The sequence below is a fragment of the Etheostoma cragini genome, chromosome 17, assembly GCF_013103735.1.
Source record: "Etheostoma cragini isolate CJK2018 chromosome 17, CSU_Ecrag_1.0, whole genome shotgun sequence".
Lineage (NCBI taxonomy): Eukaryota > Metazoa > Chordata > Actinopteri > Perciformes > Percidae > Etheostoma > Etheostoma cragini.
This window is the reverse complement of record NC_048423.1, coordinates 19,009,326-19,031,489: the sequence shown is the minus strand read 5'-3', so window position 1 is coordinate 19,031,489 and position 22,164 is coordinate 19,009,326. Positions and strand designations below refer to the sequence as shown.

The 22,164-nt window shown below is 41.8% G+C and overlaps 1 protein-coding gene and 1 long non-coding RNA gene across 9 annotated transcripts; one reads left to right on the top strand and one right to left on the bottom strand.

Annotated features, from left to right (window-relative positions):
• Positions 1 to 800: 800 nt before the first annotated feature.
• On the bottom strand, positions 801 to 18,852 carry ikzf1 (IKAROS family zinc finger 1 (Ikaros)). 8 transcript variants are annotated; one of them, XM_034898615.1, is made up of 8 exons: positions 18,530 to 18,851; positions 13,878 to 13,931; positions 13,592 to 13,705; positions 7,029 to 7,298; positions 5,297 to 5,464; positions 3,852 to 3,977; positions 3,210 to 3,344; positions 801 to 2,731 (listed from the first exon to the last, which is right to left on the bottom strand). In XM_034898615.1, the coding sequence occupies exons 1-8, from the start codon at positions 18,822 to 18,824 to the stop codon at positions 2,022 to 2,024; spliced, it is 1,872 nt and encodes a 623-aa protein (XP_034754506.1). In that variant the 5' UTR covers positions 18,825 to 18,851; the 3' UTR covers positions 801 to 2,021. The 8 variants fall into 8 exon arrangements, with proteins under 8 accessions (XP_034754506.1, XP_034754507.1, XP_034754512.1 ...); XM_034898616.1 differs by having other exon boundaries at positions 3,210 to 3,341; XM_034898621.1 differs by having other exon boundaries at positions 13,789 to 13,931; positions 18,530 to 18,617.
• Positions 17,624 to 20,348, top strand: LOC117960620. Its single transcript, XR_004660185.1, has 2 exons — positions 17,624 to 17,765; positions 19,075 to 20,348. It is a non-coding gene; the product is annotated as an uncharacterized LOC117960620 (long non-coding RNA).
• The last annotated feature ends 1,816 nt before the right edge of the window (positions 20,349 to 22,164 follow it).

Genomic DNA, 22,164 nt, shown 5'->3' with positions numbered 1-22,164 from the left:
CCTCCCCTGTTGGGTCCCAGTCAAGCGTGGGGGGCTCAGCGCTGGCCACAGCTGCTTCCCTTTTCTGCTAAATCACACAGCAGCCATCTGGACGAGGCTGTCGGCGCACAACGCCGCCGCACAACGCCGCCGAGCCCCTCTTCGCCGGCCTCCGCCGAGCCTCTACAGACAGGCCTGGCCCTCAGAGCCCCGGCCCCTGCCTTCTGCTCCAGTGCCTGATCCTCCCTGTCCCAGCCCCTCAGAGCGCCACGCTCTTCAGGTCCTGGACACGGCACATGTCCACATGCTGGTGTGTGTGTGTGTGTGTGTGTGTGTGTATGCAGGGAGGGTCTCCATGCTCACATGCTGCTTATGCCACCGGTATTCCCTTGATGTCACAATTTTAACACGAGTGTCTCTGTGCAGACAAATGCCACTGTGATGTTTCCAACTTGCATGCTCTGTCTGTCTTGCATCCTTTGCAAATTACAAATATGAAGAAGTGTTTTAGTTGGACATTATGCTATGTATGGTTTTTATCAACAAACACATTTAAGGGTAAGATCAATAATTCATGGAAATGAGATTTTCTGCTAAATCTAGACTGTACTCTTCAACCACCCATTGGTAATTGTGTGTGGAGAGGTGTTTATTTATTCACCCTTCAGTGCCAGTCATTCACTCTTTCTTTGCTCTTCCTTGACAGGTAGAAGGGAGCAGCATCTTGAATGACATCTAAACTTAATTATTTCAGAAGGTTCGAAAGTGTGAAATTAAATCTCCATATTTCCTTGGAAGGTAAAACTCAGAGAAACCTTGCATTAACTTCAGGAATCATTTTCAATTTAATGTGGACATTTCCATATTCTGACAGGTGGTTAATACAGTCCAGTTAAGAAAACTTTCCTATTGAAAACATCTATATGAAAAATATTTTAAAAAAGTGTTGCCATTAGCTACAGGTCTGTTAGCAGTCTAGTCATTAAACAACTTCCTCAAGTATAAATGCTCCTTCTCCTTCTACGCTCATTCACTGAAAAACAAAACACTTCCCCACGCTTTGTGCATATAGAAAATATCGTTTATTGATATTTTGCAAACATAAAGCTCATTCAAACCTCAAATGGCTCGTCTTCATTTTGTAAGTGATACATTTCTTAGCCACCAGGTATGGCCAGATAACATTTTCTTCGGATAAAATGAAAAATAAATTCCAGCAGCGGTCATGTTGTCACCTCAAACACATTTAGTACTGTTGGACAGAAAGAGATGCAGCTTTTATTTAACTACTCTACAGACAAACATCAATTACTGTAATAAATACAAAAACAGACAGGCATGTAACTGTGATATAAATAATATTAGGTTGTTACAAATATAGGAACAGGTTGAAACATTAGAAGGAAATGTGGGGTTATCTACATTGATTGTTTTTATTGACTGCATTTAATACCAATTTTATAATGGGTTTACCCACACTGAAAACAACTGCAGAACATTTCAGTAACCAGATTTGTAAATATAAGGTTGGTATTTTCTATTTTAAGTCTAGAAAAAAAGATGCTGCCTGGTTTTCCAAAAGAAAAGACACATTTATACATTGTATACACATGGCAACTGCAAATACATAATTTAAAAACCTTTGTAGGATGTGGCACCTCTGTGTTTTCTACACTGAACATTATTATATTATCATACATTTGTTTCTTAAAAAAAAAAAAGGAATGAACATGAACTACTCCTTCTTTTGAGCATGGTATTTGAAAGGAAAATAAATGCTTCTTTTTTATATGGTTTGCATTTATCTGTGTTCAAGAAACATGCATACTTTGTATAAAAAACACAACTTTCAGACATCAACATTGTCATTTACATGTTGTATTTCTATGTATTTCCAGTGCATGCCTGCATGAATGAGTGTGTGTGGCATGTTTTTCCATATCTGTACCTATTTGTCTGTCTCTGTCTCTTGTGCGTGTGTGTGTGTGTGTGTGTGTGTGTGTGTGTGTGTGTGTGTGTGTGTCTCTCCGGTGTACGGGGGTTCAGTAGCGATGCTCCCCTCGCGTTATGTGAGAGGAGAACTCGTATCGGTCTTGACTCCGGTGACCACAGAGGTTGCACTCGAAGGGGTCTCTGAAGCCGTGGCAGCCCATGTGAATGGTATACATGACGTGGTCCAGGAAGAGAACGCGGCAGTGTTCGCACCGGTACGCCCTCACCTGCTCCCCGTCTGCCGTCACCACCTTGAAGCCCTCTGAAGCCATCTCTATGCTGGCCCGGATGGCCTCGTACTGCCTCTGCTGCTCCTCCTTCACCAGAGGGAGCATGCCGTTCCTCACCCCTGACGTGATGTGATTGGTCAGGTAGATGAGACCGGAAGCCGCCCCGCCCGGACGATCCTCATTGTTGCTCTCGGTGTCTGTGGAGTCCTGGCCGCTGTGGCTGGGCGAGCCGTCCTTCTCGCTGGACGCGGACTTGGAGTTGGAGAGGAGCAACAGGTTCTCGGCTGCGCTGTCTTTGGCCGACAGGTTGTGGCCCGTCCCCGCGTGGCCATCGCCAGCCTGCTTGTGGAGGGGGTACATGGAGCTGAGGCCCACATCGGAAGAAGAGGCCGGGGAAGTCTGCACCAGAGGCCGGAGCGACTCGGCCCCCAGGTAGCTGATAGCGCTGTTGATGGCCTGGTCGATGACGTGGGGCTGAATCAGCTCCCCCGCTCCTCCGTCGTAGGTGAGGTCTGACAGACGTTTCTCGCCTGAGGGTTCGGAGAGAGACAGAAGAGCAACGTGAAGTTTATACTTAAACTTTCACCTGCATCTTGCGATTTAAACACTTTAATGCCGAGCCTGCTCCTTTCTAGTTAAAAAATGACTCGCTGTAATTGTAATTGTTTGATTCTGGTCTTATGGTCTCCTGTTGGTATTTCTGGACTCATACTAGCATTTCCCTCGGCCTCTTAATATTCTATTTTTCTCCCTCTTTTGTTATGAAGATTATCAGTATCTTAGAGTAAAATGAATATACAGAGATAAACACCTTAAACACAAGGCTTTTCTAAACATATTATCAGGCTTAATTGCACAAATAGACTTTTTCTTTTACACTGCATGCATTCTGCAGATCCAAGGTGGCAGAGAAAACCTAATTAACACAAAACACATTGCAGCTTCACCTATGCAGCTTTCACAGGTGTATAGGTTATGAACACAGAAAAAGCAGATTTCAGCCCTTACCCACAAACTTCTGTGGCATAGTGCTCTTACGCTTAGCTACATTATTAGCTAGTCTGTCTAGCACCAAGGCTCTGTCAGATCCCGTCTGGCTTAAGTCTTCCCTCTGCTCATTCTGGTTGCTTTCTTCCTTTACTACTGGAAAGCAAGACAGAAAAGTAGATTTCAGAAAATGTAAATTGAGTTTGGTCTGTTTAAAGTGATGAACCGGCGCCTGCTAACACATGATGGGAGTTTCTGATCGGATGGTATTTTTCTCGCAGAGCACAGAGCGGACTATTCTGACACATGTGAAGCTCTTGGTCTATAAAAATAATATGTCTTTGTTGCTCACAGATGAGGGATAAATGTGTTTCTAGGTTTCAACGCAGAGGTTTACAGCACCCTGCGCATGAAATATCTCCATAGTGAGTTCATTCAGCTTTTGCCCGCCGAGCATATATCGACAAATACAGAACTTTACACTGACACTATGATTACATTTACTTATCTCTGCAGTCATTTGAAATAGCTAAAGAACTTCTGCATGAGCTTATACTCAAATGGAAACACTGCTGTTGCATGCATAGCGTGACCTGCACTCAGGGTAAAGTAGGCCAATCGGATCTGGGTGAAAGTGAAGTGTGCGTCTGGTGAGGCACCGACCTGTGTAGATACTGTTCTGCAGCCCCATGCACTGCAGGTAGTTGTGACAGCGCTCCTTGTGCTCCTCGAGAGAGCTGCGCTGCTTGTAACTCCGCCCACAGTAAGCACACTTGTGGGGTTTTCCAACTGCAAAGAAATAACATTAGTCAGTCAACAGAGCTTTGCTGTATTCTATGTGATTGTTGATCATAAAATGATAACCTTTTTTTCATTTTTATTTTCATAACTTTTGGATTTAGTTACACAATAATAGTTCAACCTATAGCCTTTCGTTCTAAATGCCCTCTTTCCTGGAAATAAAACAGGAAGTGATGGATTTTTACATTCCCAGTTTGATTAGAAGAAAAAGAAGAAGACAAAGAGCCCCACCTACATAGACAGAAAACCCAAGGAAAAGGCCGGGCAGTACCGTCCCCACGCTGTTTGATTGACAGGTGAAGTCCAGAGAACAGCTGTAGCTAATAATGAGCTCACTGAGGTCATCCATCTGTATTTTTAGGGGAATTCAGGAAGCAACTTGAGGGGAGTTTACAAATACAAACATCCTCATGGTGGGTATTTTATAACCTGATGTGTGTAGACATGATCCAAATGAACTGCTATTACACCAACAAAATAAGAAAGCTTTTACCGTAAACTAAATAATAATAGACCCACAGTCATGGAATATAATCTACTGAAATGTTAAAGAAGTAAAAAAAAGTATTCTTATCTATCTATCACTGAGATCAGAATTTTTAGAGAGACGTATGACCTCAGTATTTGGAAAAGTGTGACTACAGCCCTGGGCATGACACTACTATAGCTAATTCCTCTCAAACACATACAGTACATGAGCCCCTCTGTCTTTACATTTTAAAAAACGTATTATATATGTGTGGCCTGTTACAAAGCCTGTATTCAATAGTAATAAATGGAATTGGAACCGAGTGTTATAAATATAGCAGGGAAGTTGGAAAGTACTGAGACACAGATTGACACACTGTTGGTTTTAAACCTTTCATGGGATAATTGTAAAAAAACAAACAAAAAAACAATCCAGCCTTTTCCTGTGTAGGCCATCCCAGTGTGTAATCTTTCTGATTCATTTAGCCTTTGCTCCTTATTAAATTCAGTTTAGTGCCTATGCACACCAACTTGTGGAGAATAATGATGAATAACCCATTACGGTGTTAAAAAAACATTTAGCAGGTCATCCCTTCACTGTTCTGTTGAACTATTCAGAGCAGGCGTTGTATGTGTGCTGTTTACCCCCAAAGGATTTCATTAACTCATACTTCTGCAAAGCATTTGCACACAGAAAAGTGACACCATATGTACACCCAGTCAACTTCCCCTTATCAAGCCCTGAGCTCTCCCTGCATGCACTGCACTGGTGAAGGCATCCAGCGGTCCTACTTCTACGGTGTGGAAGTTGTCAGTGTGGGTGGCATGTGGGTACTCACCCGAGTGGGTGCGTAGATGTCCAGAGAGGGCATCCCTCCTGCGACAGGCGTAGCTGCACAGGTGACACTTGAAGGGTTTCTCCCCTGAGTGGAGCTTGATGTGACGCAGCAGGTTGCCCTTTTGGGTGAAAGAGGCACCGCACTGGCTGCACTGGAAAGGACGTTCTCCTGAGGACAAGAGCAAAACAGAGACACGTTACTATTAAGAGGCAAAAAAAACTAAAAAATAACGGAATAAATTACTTGTACGATTTACTGGCACCCAATTGTATAGTTTTTTTTGTATGTACCCTACCAGGCTGTTTATGCTTGATTACACCACTCTCCCTAACCTCACTATGTTCGATTCCTCCACTGACAACAATAAAAGCGCAGTCTTTGTCTTTTCTATGTGGATTACAAAGCGGGTTGCTGCTGTATGAATGCGGGGTCACTGCACAACAAGCATCCCGAACGCCAGAACAAGCCTGGATGATGCAGCGTCTCGGGGGCAGAGAGCGATCCAGCAGCCTGAGAGAGGGTTTCACAGCAGACTGACACTCCATCTCTCCGTGCTCCCCCTGCCCCACCGACTTCTGGCGCTCTGATCGAACAAGAGCCTTTCAGACTCAGCCCGCCAGTTCCGTAATGCACCATTGCCTAGGTCAATTTGATCTGAAAATCTCATTTTTTCCTCTTCTTCGTCTCTAAAATAAGAGCGGCACATCACAATGCAAATTCAGCCTCATTTGAATAAAGTGGAGGAAACACTTTGTGTTGAGAGCCAGTCTTCCTGATCAACGCTTCTGGAATAAACCAATATCCAGCCTCTCCGAGTGTTGTGGCATTCTGTGAGAACGTTTTAATATGGCTTTTTTTTCTTCGTTTTTTCAAAGGCACCCCATAAAATAAGAGTCACCAGTGAAGCAGCAAAAATGTATAAAAAAGGAAATTCATTAAAAATGCATTTCAGGAGCAAAGACTCACCACAGAATATTTTCTATTTAAATAAGAGGCACTTCATTATGTCTTTTATTGTACTTTCTTTTGCATTTACATTAGTCTAGTGTTCCTTTCTTCCATTTTGAGTTTCATTAGTTTCTAAAGCTTGACAGTTAAGTGCCTTTTTCAAAAATGTTCCACACCACTGGTTTGGCTTCATTACAATAGAATATCAATTTTGAAATTTGAAAAAAACTTTTAATAGCCAGATAATTGTCACTTCATAGAGATTCCATTTAATCGTCCACAGATATCCTGTTTCTCAGATCAGGGCTTTTTTTCTTCTTTTTTGTCGGACCAAGTTCATCTCCGCTACTTTGTCACACAATAATTAGATAAGTAACTGTCGCTTGTCCTGCGGTATTTCAGTCAGTCATAATGAAAGCTAATGGCGTGCTCAAAGTCTATTTCACGGACAATGGGAAGGTTTACATGCATACAGCCAAACGCAAGGATGCCGTTCCCGCTACAACTGGTCATAAGCGTGACTGTAAACATAAGAACAGGCTCTAAAGTTTATTTATCTAGCAGTGTTTGTGTGCAGGACAGCTAAAGCATGTGCACTGTGATACTGCTTGGGTTAGTGGGGGATAACAAGTCTGAGCTTCATTTTTGCCATTTAAAGTCTAAAGAAATGCTCTGAACATGGGCGGGAGCCACAGCAAACACCTTTCTACCCCTCATCCATCCTGTCTTACTAACAGTGAACATGGGTGCAAAGGAAGGGCAAGAAGTATTGCAGGTGGCTTACCAGTGTGGCTCCGCTTGTGCACCATCAACACATTGGGGCCAATGCAAACTATCCCACAGATATCGCACTTGAGCTTCCCGTTGGGCAGCCGGATACCGCCAGCCGAGGAGAAGGCCTTGGCTTCGGGGCTCGGCTGTGAGCCGTTCACCTTGGCCCCCAAGGCATCGATCACGCGCAAGTCTTCCGCGCACTCCTCCTCCTCCACGCCATTCATGTCACAGGCCAGCCCATTCTCCTCATCACTGCGAGCCTCAACTTTAATGTTACAGGCTGGAAAAAAGGGCAAGGAGGGGGGGGCCACGGTTTAGAATACGAGCATGGTTCTTTCATGATGTTATATGCTAAAGATGGGCAATTATCAGTGTGATATTGATACTGTGACAGGAGAATAGATAAGAGCTGCTTATTGTAACACTGTGATGTAGCCATGGAGTTGCCTTTGCCTGGTCTGTAAGGCTGAATAATAGGAAAGTCAAATGATTTTTTTGAAGCAATTTGACTGTCCTCACTAAATGGATGTTCATGAATGTTTCTAACTGATATAAGTAATACATAGCTTTTCCTGTCATTATTGTGTTTCTTAGTGTTGTCATCAATCTCAATATTTTAATTGATTTTATTGTATACTTTTTTCATGATTGACCTGACAGATTTTCACATTTAAATTGCTGTTTGGCTTTTTATTTTGATTCCAGAAAGTGCCATATTTTTTTATATATGTAACATCATATTATGTGTTACATGTGTTTTTGTTACTTGTTCAAATAAAATACATATGTGCTCATTATATAAACTGTGTTTCTCGCAGCCAAGAAACTGAACTTTAACATGGCCTGGCTTTGTTTGGATTCATTATGTTACTGTAGTCCTTATACTTCTGTTCCTTCCCTCGTTCCTCTGTCTGGATAGACACTGTACAGTATGTAGTCGCATTTCAACTGCACTATAATATAACTAGGGAAACAACAGATTTGCAATGGCCTTTAGTGCTCAATGCAACATTTTTTATGTTTACCGGGATGATGCATCGACAGTTTACAAACTCCCCTCTTACTTCAGGCATTTTATGAATTCAGCCTGAGAAAAATTCGCACTCGTCTGATAAGATCAAGCCACCGCCCACTCCTCTAAACTGTAGACCATACTGTAGATAGGCGGCTTATTTATTTCAAAGTAGAATAGTATTTTTCATAAGGATACAGAGGTGGATAGCATGCATACTGTTTGAGGATGTCAGTGATGAAGAAACACAGATCATCTCACACCATCACACTTTGGTGAAACAAATGACAGCAAGATAAACAGGAAACAGAGACACAGGAAGTGTGAAACTAGGGACGACAGCGGTGTCTATCAGAGCCACAGAGTGCGATGAACACACACATGCACACATGAGACAAACTTGCATCTGACCTTTTCACTAATCAGAGGGGTCTGTAGAATACAGAAAGCAATTGCATGATTGACAAATGCCAACTTTTATTTGTTAGGCTTTAATCTCTACACGATGTCTGGTGTTCCCAGAAGGATTAACAACGCGTCCTCTGTGCTGAAATACCAGCTCCTTCTTTTCCCACTAGCGAACTTTAGAAACATTTAAGAGAACCGACGGATCGTGCAAGTCCCACAGTTATCAGCCTGTGGTTTGGGTGTCACGGTGGCAGCCTGATTTCCTCACGCCTCCACCTCTGTTTGTACAACTGAAGAGGAAGAAGTGGAAATCATGAAATATAGGAATCTATGGAAAAGGGGAAGCTTCAGACACAGAGCCTGTCTAACTGAAATACCAAGAATTATGGAGAAGTGACAGAAAGGGAAGCACGGGAAAGGAATTGTAAAACAGCCAGTAACTGAAACATGTTTTTTTTTTTTTTTTTTGCAGGAGTCTTGTTTTTGCTGAGAGCCACCAAGGGAACATAAATCCCCCCCCCCCCCCCCCACAGAATGTTTCCCATAGAGAGCAGGAGGTGGAGCGAAATTTGAGAACTAACAGCACTGGATCATGAGATGTTTATGATTGCTTTTCAGATCAGTCTCATAATCCGATCGTCCTTCTCCACACAACTTTTTTATTTTATTTTATTTTTTATCAATTTGATGTTGCATGACAAACAATCTGCTCATCTGTTCCGACTGATTTTTTTGGACAAACTTCTCTTTAGGCAGAGCAGATGAGATAAGAGAGATACCAGCCGAGCACGCAAAAGGGAAGGAAAAGCTTTAGAGAAAAAAATGTGCTACGCTGGTGTTAAGTTCTATTAATGTGCAAAAGATGATGATGAGTTATGGTACAGAACTTCTGTTCAAACTAGTTACTAAACACGCTACATGTGCATCCAAAATGTAATGTAATGCAACGTGGGTGACACTGTTTTTAAGTGTTCATATGTGTCAACACACGCCTCTAAAGCTGTTAATGCCATGATGCTTTTAGTTTCACTTGAGAGTTCTCTGGTCATATATATGCATATACAGATTTAACTTCAGACAGTGGGTCTGAACAGTTTTTGCCAGTAGTTCTACCACAACCCCGCCAGATTAACCTAGATACCCATTTTTCTACACAACTGTTTATTTGAACCATTCTCCCACTACTTTTAGCAAACTAAACGGGTTTTACCTTAATTTGAGCTATCCTATTTAATTCCTATACCTTTTGCTAAACATGTCAACCATTAATATCCATTACTTTCATCTATTTCCCCTTGTATTTATTGCATTAACTATTTTGACTGTGTTTTTATCCCTTTAAGCTAAATTTTGAATCTGTTTACCCATTATTTTAAGCTTACTATTTTAAACATTTACGGGTTACTTTTAGCTAACTGTGTATCCATTACTTTAAGCTAAATATTTTTTAAATTTACGGCTTAATTCTAGCTAACTATTTTAACTGTGTATCCATTACTTTAAAGCTATAGTGCGTACTTTCTGTCTCTCCCATTTGGAATTCTAAGCAACGACAACAAGTCTGTCAGTGCATCCATGTGACACAAGCCTTCCGTGATCGCTCACCCCCTCCATTCGAACCATGTAACCATTATTTTTATCGAACTATTACAACAGTTTATCTATTACAGCTAACAACTGTTTCACTACTACATTATACACACTCTCAACAAGTGGTATTCAGGTGACTCAGTATGCAAATTTGTATTTAAATTGCAATTTCTATGTTTTCAAATGACTAAAGCTGCTCCCCAATTTTTCCACATTCCTCTATGCAACAGCTGAAGTACCCCTCGGGGTATGAGCACCCCCAGTTGGGAATCCCTGACTTAAGACCTGATTACACCGTCTGTGACATTTTGTGAAGTGCAGTCAGGTTGTGCACGTGTCCTACTCACGTTTGCAGAGGTGAACCAAGACTGAATTTCTCACTTGAACCACCGAGGTGTTTCAGTCAGGCATTAAGGCTTTAATGGTGACGTAAAGAGGGATTTTTGAGAGCAAGTGATAGGGTTACCTTCGCATTTGCATATCACAGAGCTCGAAAGCAAAACTCGATAAGTGGCAACACCACTTTAACCCTCTTAATTTAATTTATGGTTTTAGCCACATAACCTCTGGTTGCCAAAATTTTTCTGGGTAACTGAAGTACTTTGCTGATGTCAACATTGATTTGTAAACAATGTACCAATTAAAAGACTTAATCAGACTATGACCTTGCTCGGTATTGACAAGAGAGGCATTTCTCTGCACATGGAAATGTTGCCACTGATCCACGAATAACTCTTCAATGTAAGAAAAACTAAATGCGAGACAGTTTATTCTCACTCATTTCAGAATTGTTGGAACACAGCAATTAAAAAAAAAAAAAAAAAATGTTCTGTTTATTTGTGGTTTTCAGTTCCTGAGACATGTAATACACCAACCAGGTTATCAGCCAGGTGAAGCAGACAGAAGGGAACCATGAACGCTGGGCTGCCACCTACTTCTCATGGATATGGGGAAGTTGTGAATGAATTGGGAATAGGAAGAAGGCTTTCTACTGTTCATCTTGTTTGTCACAGTCACACATCCTGATTTGCTCGTTTTGGGAAGCAAGGGCCAGACAAACAAACCAAGTCGCAATAAAATGGTTATAACCTGATGTGGATCTAATCCTCAGACTACAGATAAAAGGGGTAACACAATACTGTAACAGAGGATTAAACAATGACCAATACTGAGAGAAGTGACCAACAAACGTGAAAAGAAGAAGAAAGAAGCTCTAGTACCATCAGTAACAGAAAGCATTTTTGGGCATAAAAAGAACAGACATCATCAAGCTATATTGAACGAGTTTGATAGCAGATAGGAAGCAAATGTGTTAGTTCTGCAGCGTGGAAACACAGGGAGACTGCCGGAGGTTCCTGTTACTGACTTTTGCTGCTCTCACTGCCTGAAAATAACCCTGTGTGCAAAGTAGTGGAACCGCATGTGTTAAACCACGCCAGCAAAACTCTCAACGCGAGTTGCAGGAACACCAAAAACAGCCTGCTTTTCCCCTCACACTTTTAACCTCCTCCATGTTTTCGGGAACTAGACAGCTCAGTCTCCTTCTTAGTCTCATATCTCTTAAAAATAGCAAAGGAGCATCTGAATCACCGAAAGTGAAACAGAAATCATTTCACTGGGATGTTCAGAAGGTCGTTTTACCGCCTTGTGACTTCAACCAAATATGTCTCCATGCTAATTTCTCAGTTTAAGCCGCACAATTAAATTGTTTTAATTCACATTTTTGTGACAGTTTACTTAACACACTGACATGGAGGACAAAATAGGGTTCATTTTGACCTCTAAAGCTCCCTTATGCTTGGATCGTTGTGAATGTGCAGAAAGAGTGGCGATCCCAGGCTGTGCAGACTTATTTGCAACAGGAAACAAACCTGGGTTTTGAGGTTTTGAGCTTTCGATACTTTGAGGTCCCATGTCCCACATATAGTCCCTCTGCTTTATGCCTTTTTTCACTACAGAGAACTGAACAGCACATGATCCTGGGTGATAATTATAACTCAATCGGGCTTTTATCACAGGGGCAGTCATGCATAGATGTACCAGATACTTGCACTTCCCTTCTTTCTCTCTGTCTCTATATAGACACATGTGCACACACACTCATGCAAAGTGATCCTACTGTTATAGGGAAAGAACAGAAGCTCACATATAGTACATAAAGTCATACATACACGCTGCCAGCTGTGCCCCCTTTACTTTCTTTACATGCTGCCGATGGAAGTAAGACATTTAAATCTCCTTTCTGCTTCCTTTTTTTCCCCAGGTCGAACTAAACGTCCATCAGTCAACGGAGTTGAGATGTCTTATAAAACATGGCTCTACAAACGCTCCCTAACTCGATTTCAAATTTGTTAATTGTTGCCATCACAACAATTGTTTAGAAAATTCCTGCCTGTGCTGAGCTCGGCACCTCACAACTCAAGAAAGTTGTGTACGTGTGTGTGTGTGTGTGTGTGTGTGTGTGTGTGTGTGTGTTTGTTTGCGCACACAGGTGTGTGACCTATGTGGTGTAGTGATACGCTGATCTCTCTCAGCTTGGCCTTGTTCCTGAACTCTTTATCTTCAGGAGTGTTGAAACTGCCTGATGGCAAGTTCTTCTTAGGAAATTCTTACACATCCTATTTCAGTTTCCTCTCACTTTTTTTTTTGTAATGTGTGCTGCTAATCTTTGCCGTCATCTGGATAAGTGCAAAAAACGCTGAAAGGATGGTCAGCTGTTATGCGTGGTTTTTCTGCCATCAATTAAAAATAAAAAAATTCTCATGATTAAAACAAAATATATAACCCCACATATTTGTGACCCTGAGTTGCACCTCATTTTGCACATTTCTAAATTTAAAAATAAATAAATTCAATATTGTCCTATTTAAAGTGTATGTTATGTCTGATTCATCCTGCTGTCATGTAGGATGACAGTCATTATTGGTCATGTAAAAGCTAATCGCTTTTACATGACCAATAATGACTCCACCTTGAACATTTCCTGTTTTTTCACAAGCCACCCATGTTAGGAGACGTGAGATAAATATACGCCGGCGCCGATGTGAATCCCCCTAGCATGCTTCATCCTTATTTTCACCATGATATTCCCTGGCTTGGTGTTCACAAACTCAAATCAAGGCCACATTAGCTATTCCTTAAGATTCGATTTATTAATGACATGCCATGAATCAAAGGGATTTTTTTTTTTTTTACCTTTTCTGCCAATGACCTAAATGTGTCTCTTTGCAGCTTCAAATAAATTTTTCCAAGGGATTTGGAACAGCAAATATCTCCCTCTGGATGTGTATGGGATTAAGTTATAAAAACATTTTTTTTTGCTTTTTACTATATGTTATGCTTTTGATACTGACATTTCTGTCATTTAACTGTTTTACTCTGATCTAGATGCTTTGGGAGTGAATACATTACTTTTGGGAAAGGCACTGCAGTGGGTTTGACTCATTTTGATTGCTGCTTCATGGATACACTCACACACTACGATTCCTCTGTTCTTACATTTACACAAGCATCAGTGATGTTCTGAGTTGCTGTGAGACGTTTGGTGAGATGTTGCCTCGTACCTTTGTCCCCTCTGTTGTTCTGCTGGTGGGTGGAGCTGGCTGACAGGTCCTCAGGGACGGCCATCGGTTCCTCTGCCTCCTCGGACGCTTCGTTGGCAGGGGGGCTGTCCCTACCTGGCGAGACACACATACCAGCAAACACCCATCACTCACCACGCAGCCCCTCAACATGTCTCATTCAGGATAAGCAAAATTACCTCCGGGTGGTGTAAGAGCCTGTTTGTTGGGCCTATTGTATTTACTTTCTGCACTCTACGTCTCAATCATGCAGTAGGTAGTCTTTTACCTGGCATCTGGGCCATTTCCTGGGCCTCCTCTGTCTCCATGCGGTGCAGGTACTCTAATGGGAGAGAGATGGAGATGGAGATGTATGTAAGTTTAATCAAGTGCAGGCTGAGGAAACAACATTATAAAAACCCAGAGTGGAGTAAAGGGTGTATTTCTCTGCGTGGCTTTGTCACCTCAGTGAGATCGCTCTTGTCACCGCCGCAGACACCACACAGTCCCCCACATTACATTACAAAGAATTACAGACATATTCATTACAAGTCTGACAGAGCGACTGAGCTTGGAGAGTGGCTTGGCTCCGGGTGATGGGGCCCACTGGTAGGCTTGCTGGGAATGGGCTTTCAGACCACATTTGTTATTTATTGTTAATTTCCTGCCACGTAATCATCCAAAAATGCAAACTGACTGCGGCAAAATTAAGCAGAAAATTAACTGGCCCCAGGTCACGAGTATGCGGGTGTTTGGCACTTCCAGCTGATCGGCGCTCGTGTTCTCACTAATTTACTGAGCATGCATCGCTGAGCCCGCGGCCTGGGCACAGACGCATGCAAGCCACACTCAGAAATAAAGAGAGGGGAGGACAAAAAAGAGAGAGAGAAAGAGAGAGAGAGAGAAGAAGCAGCAAGATAGATTTAGAGGCAGAGAACGAAGATAGCAATGGGAGGGCAAGAAGTCAGGAGAGCAATTGCAACAGCAAGGTAGAGAAAAGAACAGAAAAAGCAGGCCGAAGGACAGAGAAGTTCTCTTTATGATTTCTTTTTTTTTAGAAGCAATCCTCCGGCCAGGACTGAATATCTGAGGAGTCACCAGTGCTCGTGGCCCCATTAATAATGGATGGCCCTCAAGCCTGCAGCAGATGGGCCCGACAGCCTCAGCCCCGGCTCCGCCACTTCAAGAAGCCCTTGGTGGGGCCGCTGCCCGGTCCAAGCAGCCACTCAGGGAGAAGTGAAGCTCCCGAAAATAGCGAAACGAGCCCAAGGGAGAAGGGGAACCTAGGCCTTCCTGTTTTACTGACAGATGGCTCCACACATTTGGAACAAATAGTGGGAAGCGACCGGGCCGCTGTGTCGCAACGCACAATATTCTGCGGAGTCAAGTCAGGAGCTTGGCGGCCTGCAGACACCCAGGATGCTAGTGTGAGGGGAGGAGGGGGGGAAGGGGGAGGGGGCAAAGGTCACTGGTGCAGAAGATTTGTTCAGCACAACACAGGGGTGTTGCGTGTTACTCTGCTGAGCTACGACTCCGCAGCGCACTTCTTCAGCATCTGGAGTTAGGAGGTTGGGGGCAGAGGGGGGGTATATTCTCGTGTGCCCTTTTTTTCTGGGCAGATGGTGTGAAGGGAAACACGGATGTGTTGGCGGAGGGGGGCTTCGGCAGAAATATAAAAGAGAGTTCCTACATTCAGCCACAACCCACTTGCGTAGGCATGTGGAAAGTAAGGTGCACGCAGAGTATTCAGGAAGCAGTTATTTTGTGATACTATTTTAAGTTTTTTACGTGTTACAAAGTTTTCCCTTATTGTTTTTAGTTGTGATTTGAAGAGTGTGCCTTCATTTTTATTTTCCAAAGTTTAGAGTCCTACTTTGATAACATACTTTTTAATAAGAAACTAAAATGTGCTCATCTACCTGCCCAGCCACGATTTTTTCTCATCAGATCAAACTGATATTATGAAAGAAACAGGATTTATACCCTTTATTGCTCATGTCTTGGTTGTTACCAGGAGGTAGGTGTGTGTGTGTGTGTGTGTGTGTGTGTGTGTGTGTGTGTGTGTGTGTGTGAACTGGGGGCAGGTGGAATCTTTCAAAAAGAAAAGACTTCTGATACATAACTGGAAAAGTTTTGGTCGGAGTATGTCAAGTGAGGAGAGGCAGGAAGAGGCTTGTGGGTTCACAGAATTCTCGGTCCTCCTCCTGTGTATGTGTGTGTGTGTGTGTTGAATGGCGGGGGGGGGCGGGGGGGGGGATTGGAGGCGTCTGCTCATAGTGAGGTGCAGAAGCTACACCAGGGAGCAGGGTGGAGATGAGAAACAACGAAACCGTTAACAGATACTGAGGACCACACCAGCACAGCTTGGAAACCCAGGAGGAAGCTTCGACATGGTGTGGATGTGTTCAGTTGAGTATACATGAGACACATGCAAAATGAACAGCAAATACTGGAAAACATGAGGCAACACTCAAGTATAGACATGGTGGTGTGGAAAAGTCACACAAAAAACAATTTGAATTAAATTAAGTTTCATGTCATTTGAATTCATTAAATTTAAATGTTTTGAATAAAAATCCATTTTTTAAAAGATCGGTTTAATCACGCAACATTGTATTGAGTGATTAAACAATTACAAAACAAAATAAGAAGTGGGGTTTAAGCCAAAGGATGCTCAGTTAAAAAAAAAAAAAATGTTTCTGCTTATGCCAATTAGATTTTTGGCTGAAATAAAGCATGTTAAACACATCAGTAGGCCTATGGAATATATATATAGTTTCATTGCTCATTAGTGCTGCACCTCACTCTGATTATGCACAAACAATAGGAAAAATGATTCTAATTCTTTATTCTCTCACACGCTGCCAAAAGTCTCCACTTTTTCTACAGTTACTGCACGTTCTGATAATTCAGGGAAATATCTGAGTTATTTATTTTCACTCATGTGGTTTTTATGAGAAGTAATGAAGCTGGGCGCTTTTCTTATCAGTCATTAGGATTAGAGATGATCCTACACTGCCAACCACGGTCACCATTGTTCATATGCACATGGAGATTGCCATCAGTAATTCGTGAAATGTATGGGTGTAAGTGGGTAGATAGTGTTAGCGCATGTGTTCTGGGAGCCTATCGAGGGGGTGAGGGTAAAGGTGCGCTGAAGAGAAGTTTCCTTCATTTGCATCTGACACACTTCACTACTCTGCTATTCAGACAGTACAATCATTTTAATAACTGTCTGCCTTCCTCCGACGCCCACCCCCTACTTCTGTTTCTACTGACAAGAAAGATGATGTATCTGCAGACAGATTTGCAGCACTTTCAGCACTTCCCTTTCCAACTGAGATACGAAAAAGTCCTATTTGTGCAGGTCTTGGTGTTCCTTATGAGAGTATAAAAAAGATCGAACATCTGAAATCAAATCTATTTTTCTAATACTTTTGTTACCTTGTGTAAAAGTGTTACCTTTTGTTGAATATTTGCATTTAAGTGGGATTTGAGGGAATTTTTAACCTTCCTTAAATGTTTCAAACTCATAGAAAAATAGCATTTTACCTGATAGCAAACTTCAAATGCATTCCTATTTGCCTTAAAAAAATACAGACCTATTACAACAAAAATTAAAGATGCTCTCTCCCAGTTTAAGATTTGACAGACTAATGGCAACTCATTGACTCGGGGCTTTGAATCACATTTTTAAGATAAAATTAGAAAAAAAATAAAATAAAAAACTACATTCTTATTTTGATCAAAACCTAGAATTTACTGCATATATATATATATATATATATATATATATATATATATATATATATATATATATATATATATATATATATATATATATATATATATATATATATATACACACACACACACACACACACACACACAGTATATTCTAGCTTCTGATTAAAATAAGAATGTAGCTTTTGCAGAGGCTCAACCTATAAAGCTCAACTTTTGCAACGTGTTAAAAGAGGAAACTTCCTCAACAGTTTGAGAGTTCTGTGTGCCTTTCTGTCTGGGCGTTGATCAGCTACTTTCCCCCTCAGTGTCAGCTCTGTAAAAACTTGTTTCAGTCCTGCCTACATGCGTCTTGTTTCTTCCCTTCACACAGACGTTAAACAGCGAACTGAGACTGTGGTTCGAACAGAACAGGTGAATACAAAGCTAAACGGTATGAGAAATGATCCGATTTATCGATTATTAATATATAAGAAACTTTGGGTACATCTTCTGTGTACTGATTTCCTGTTTAAACATTGTCACATATACGGATTGGTTTTGGGCCCCCAAAAATGTGCTTCTTAATCTTAATCAAAAGTCGCTGTTATTCCGGGAAATGTCTATTTTATTAGTATTTTTTATTTTATCAAACGTAAGATACCGGGGGAGCATCTGAACTTTACTGAGCGCGCACATCTGTGGCAACAGGTGCCATATAGGTTACAACAGGAGCGTAAAAATCCATTAAACAGGTTGCACTAACGTATTGCGAACAAAGTAGTAGCCTAAAGTAAATCTTAAAAAACGAGATAAGTATGTTTATATAAATCTAAGTGATTGTGAAATAAGTCATCCATATGTTCCCAAAAGAGAAAAACACGCAGGAAAAATGGGGAACATTCCACTACTTCCGTTAAACTAATGGCTATTTAGTAACAAATGACGCGTAAAACTGAATATATTTGTTCTATATTTAATAATAAAATAGTACTCTGGTTTGTTAATCCGTTACAAGTCCTGTACCAGCCGAGAATTACGCGCACCAAGCGGGATCTGATGCTGCGGCGCACCTGCACCGAAACTAAAGGAGTCTTTTCCAGTCAGGTGCGAAATGGCTCCTAAAACTCTTGAAAAGAAGAAGAGCTCAATGTACAGGTGCTGACCTAGCCTTTGAGGTTAGTGGGGAGCTGAAAAACGCGGTGGAAGTCACTTTACCTGCTATTCCTTGAGTTTGCAGTATGAAGTTCTTCCAACTCTCCCCGGCTCCATGTGCAGAAGGTCGCAGCGCCGCGGCGGCCCCATGGAGCTGCGCCCGGAGTCCCTCCCCTCTCCACTGCACTTCCTCGTTCCAGCCCAACATGACTATGTCTCTGAGCTCGGCTGGGGCATTTTGCTCGCTTTTATCCACAGGCCGAGTCTGCAGCGGGGAGTCGAGCCTCTGAGCCCTTGGCACTTGCTTTGTGCCGTGCCAATAAAAGCTGACACCCAGTAGACCATTACTGGCAGCCATGCATGAGATGGGATGAGGCGCGCGAGGAGAGTGGACCATTCATTGTTTATTTATTTCATTCTCACAGAGAAAGCTGGGGGGTGGGAGGGGGGGTTCTCCTTACTTGCATATTTGACAGCTCCCCTTCTGTCACCTGTTCTGGCACGCTGAAGCAGTCCATGAAATTAACACAACTGTTTTCTTTCCCATATAATGAGTTTTTCTTTCTCTCTTTAATGTTTCATCCATTTCACTTTGCTCTTCTCTCCAGTCATGGCCCCTCTTACAGTGTCAAAGCTTCTGTCCTGCCTCATCACATCTGCAAGTGTGCACAATCTTGATTATATCCGAACCTGGGCACATTAGTTTCTTTTTTCAACATTTTACTCTTTGTTACTTTCTGTTTTAAGATGCCTGCACACTGAGTGCATCCTCGCTGCGTTACTGGCTCAGTCCTTCAGAAGACCATCGTGCATTATAGTCACTGCAATGTGGTTTTCCCTTTGGGTTTTGTGTTCAGGAGTCAACAAACCAACAGTATGCTACTGGCTCACAGATATTTCAGCTTCAGATGTTTCCATCACTGAGCTCTGTGAGACTCGTTTTAACTTTAACGTTGGGAGTTTTGCTGAAAAGTCAATTATCTAAATTCAAAATTGCTTGAAAGGGACCTAAAACTGAGACACACTGAATGTGAATTAGTAAACCGTCACCGCGGCGTACTGGCTGCAGCACATTTTAGCTGCATAGGGTGCAACGCTTCATCTCCCCGCATTCTGCCATCATTCACACATATATGGACAAAGAGGTGAAGATGTTTAATTACTTCATTCCAGTTTTCTGATAATGCCAATCTAAGTGTCAGTCACTTGCACAGTCGTGTAGTTAAATGATAGGCGCCTACACTGTCATACATCATTTAAACATATATAAATTGTCGATTAATATTGATGGAAATCATAAATAAATAATGACTTAGACCTCTGGATTGGCTTAAATAACTCACCTCTCATTTTCATATATGTCTTGTCATTATTATCTCATATGAATAGCTGGTGCAGTTGACCTCTGCTGTAATTATTGTATTTCAAATTACTCATGTACTCAAATCTATCAGTTTTTAACATAGAGCTTTTTCTGTTTATTTATGTTCTTATGTTACAAGTTCACACTCAATTTCCTAGAATAAAGTAGTGGCTATATTGTGAATTTACCTTCCTCAGTTTGCTCTGCTTGTGACACCCCCACCCACCCCGCTATCCCACTGTCCTCAGGCCCCTGGAGAGACCTTATCTCAGGAGAGGCTGTGTGTTGGATTGCTGAGTCACCTTTCGTGGGAGGCTGCCCTTATCTCCTAAGAAGCACAACATTCAGGCAGTTGGTTGCAAAAGGAGGAACTTTGGGCAGGAGCACTGTGGCCTGCTGTGTCTTCATGGCCATATTACAGATTGCAGCAATGCTCGCCGACTTCCTCAAAGCCTTCGGCCCACGTCACTGCTTTCTCTGTAAGGCCAGGAGCTGCCGGCTTTGCAAGCAGGTGTGGGGAAAAACAACCTGCAGGATGAGTGACTCCTGAGGCCACACAGAGGGAATGCTGGGACTGAAATGTGACTCAACGCAATCAGCGAACGCAGGGGTGCCCAATCATGACTGTGGTCTTCCATGCCCCAGAGATATACGTCCCAGTGACACAGCAGCTTCATTCACTGTATGTCTGAGAGGCAAAACACTGTAAGGACAATGATTCAGTCAATGTTTTAGAGAAGTTACTGCAGAGGTGGGATCAATACTCAACGCTGGCTGAGTTGCTGATCATAGTCCAAAGGTCTGACTTCTACAAAAAATGTGGACATTGTTATTATTCATGTGGATATGCTGAAAAAATTGAAGCAGATTTCTGCAGAGGGCTTGGAGGTTTTATAGGTCTACTTAATTCTGCAGCCTTGAAGATTATACTACATGCACGGGCTGTAAATCAAACTAAACATAACCCCCTGCTCCTTGAGGTTAATCCACAACCTGAAGCAAGCCATGTTGCTGTAATTAATATCATTACCTGGCAAGTCTCAAAACATCATCAGGCAATGTAGCCGCTCGACTACCGAACAATAGGCTCTGGCTGGTTCCTATTTCATGGATCTTTAAGCAGTATTCACAGTTTCACATTTGGAAGCACGAGCAGCATGTAACCCTTAATTGGTTTCAACACCTTAATAAGTGAAAGGCGTTCGAGACTGATAATCACATTAAATAGTCCAATTTATCTAAAAAGTCAATTGCAAACTGAAAAACTCTCTTTCTTTAGGAATGCATTATGCTGTAAGGATGTCAGAGTAAATTAAATTCCCCTCTGCACACTAAAGCATCTATTTCCTTATGGTAATTATCTGCTGGAATAGACGTGTCACTAGAAGGAGTCAGGCATGCTTGACATTTAGCCTTTTTATAGAGCAGCGATGAGTAAAAATTAAGATGAGGAAAAGGAAAATTAATCTGCAGCCCAGGCAGGCATTGAGATATCCAGGAGGATAGCGGCTGAATCAATCATGATGTTTGTGAGCCTGTTTTGAAAAGGAGCCAGTGATGAGATTCAGACCGCAGGCTGGAAAATCAGAGGAGGAGGAGGAGGGCACGTTTAGCAAGTAGAGTTATGATCGCTATGAGGAGGTTTACGCCGTTTTATTGGTTTTAACACAACAGGAGAGCTGAAACTGACGAATATTTTAATTAGAGATTAATCTTTTAATTATTTGGATTCGTTGTTTAGTCTATAAAATGTCCAAAAATTATGATAAATGTCAAAGCCCAAGATGTTGCCCAAAACTTAAAGATGGTCATGGAGGAGTAAAGAAACCAGAAGATTTTCACAATAGGGAAGCAGGAACCATTGATTTTTAATTTCTAATAAAATTTCTCAAACTGATTATCAAAATAGTTGGCGATTAACTTAATATTGGACAATTAATCAATTAGTTATATTTGGAATCATTTTAAAGAAACCATTTGACATTCTCAGATGTACCCTTTTTTTCTGAAAGTTGGATCAAAAGGTTGATGAGAAGATATCTGGAGAAACAGCTAGCCGGTTACAGGATGTCACAGGTGCTCATTTTTTAACTTTAGAGGCGTTGCTTGGCGCTTGTCATCTAATTCACAGCATTAGAGAAAACAAGTGTATTTTTCTAAATGTCAAACTATATCTTTGAGTGTCTAAAACATCTTCAAACATCATAAACAAGTGAATTAATCATCTCTAATTAGATTGAAACTGCTCTAAATTCTGGAACCCCCATCATTTAATAAGGTGGTTATTATGGTATGGTGGCATTAAAGACGAGATTGTCAAGCCCTTTAATTGAGG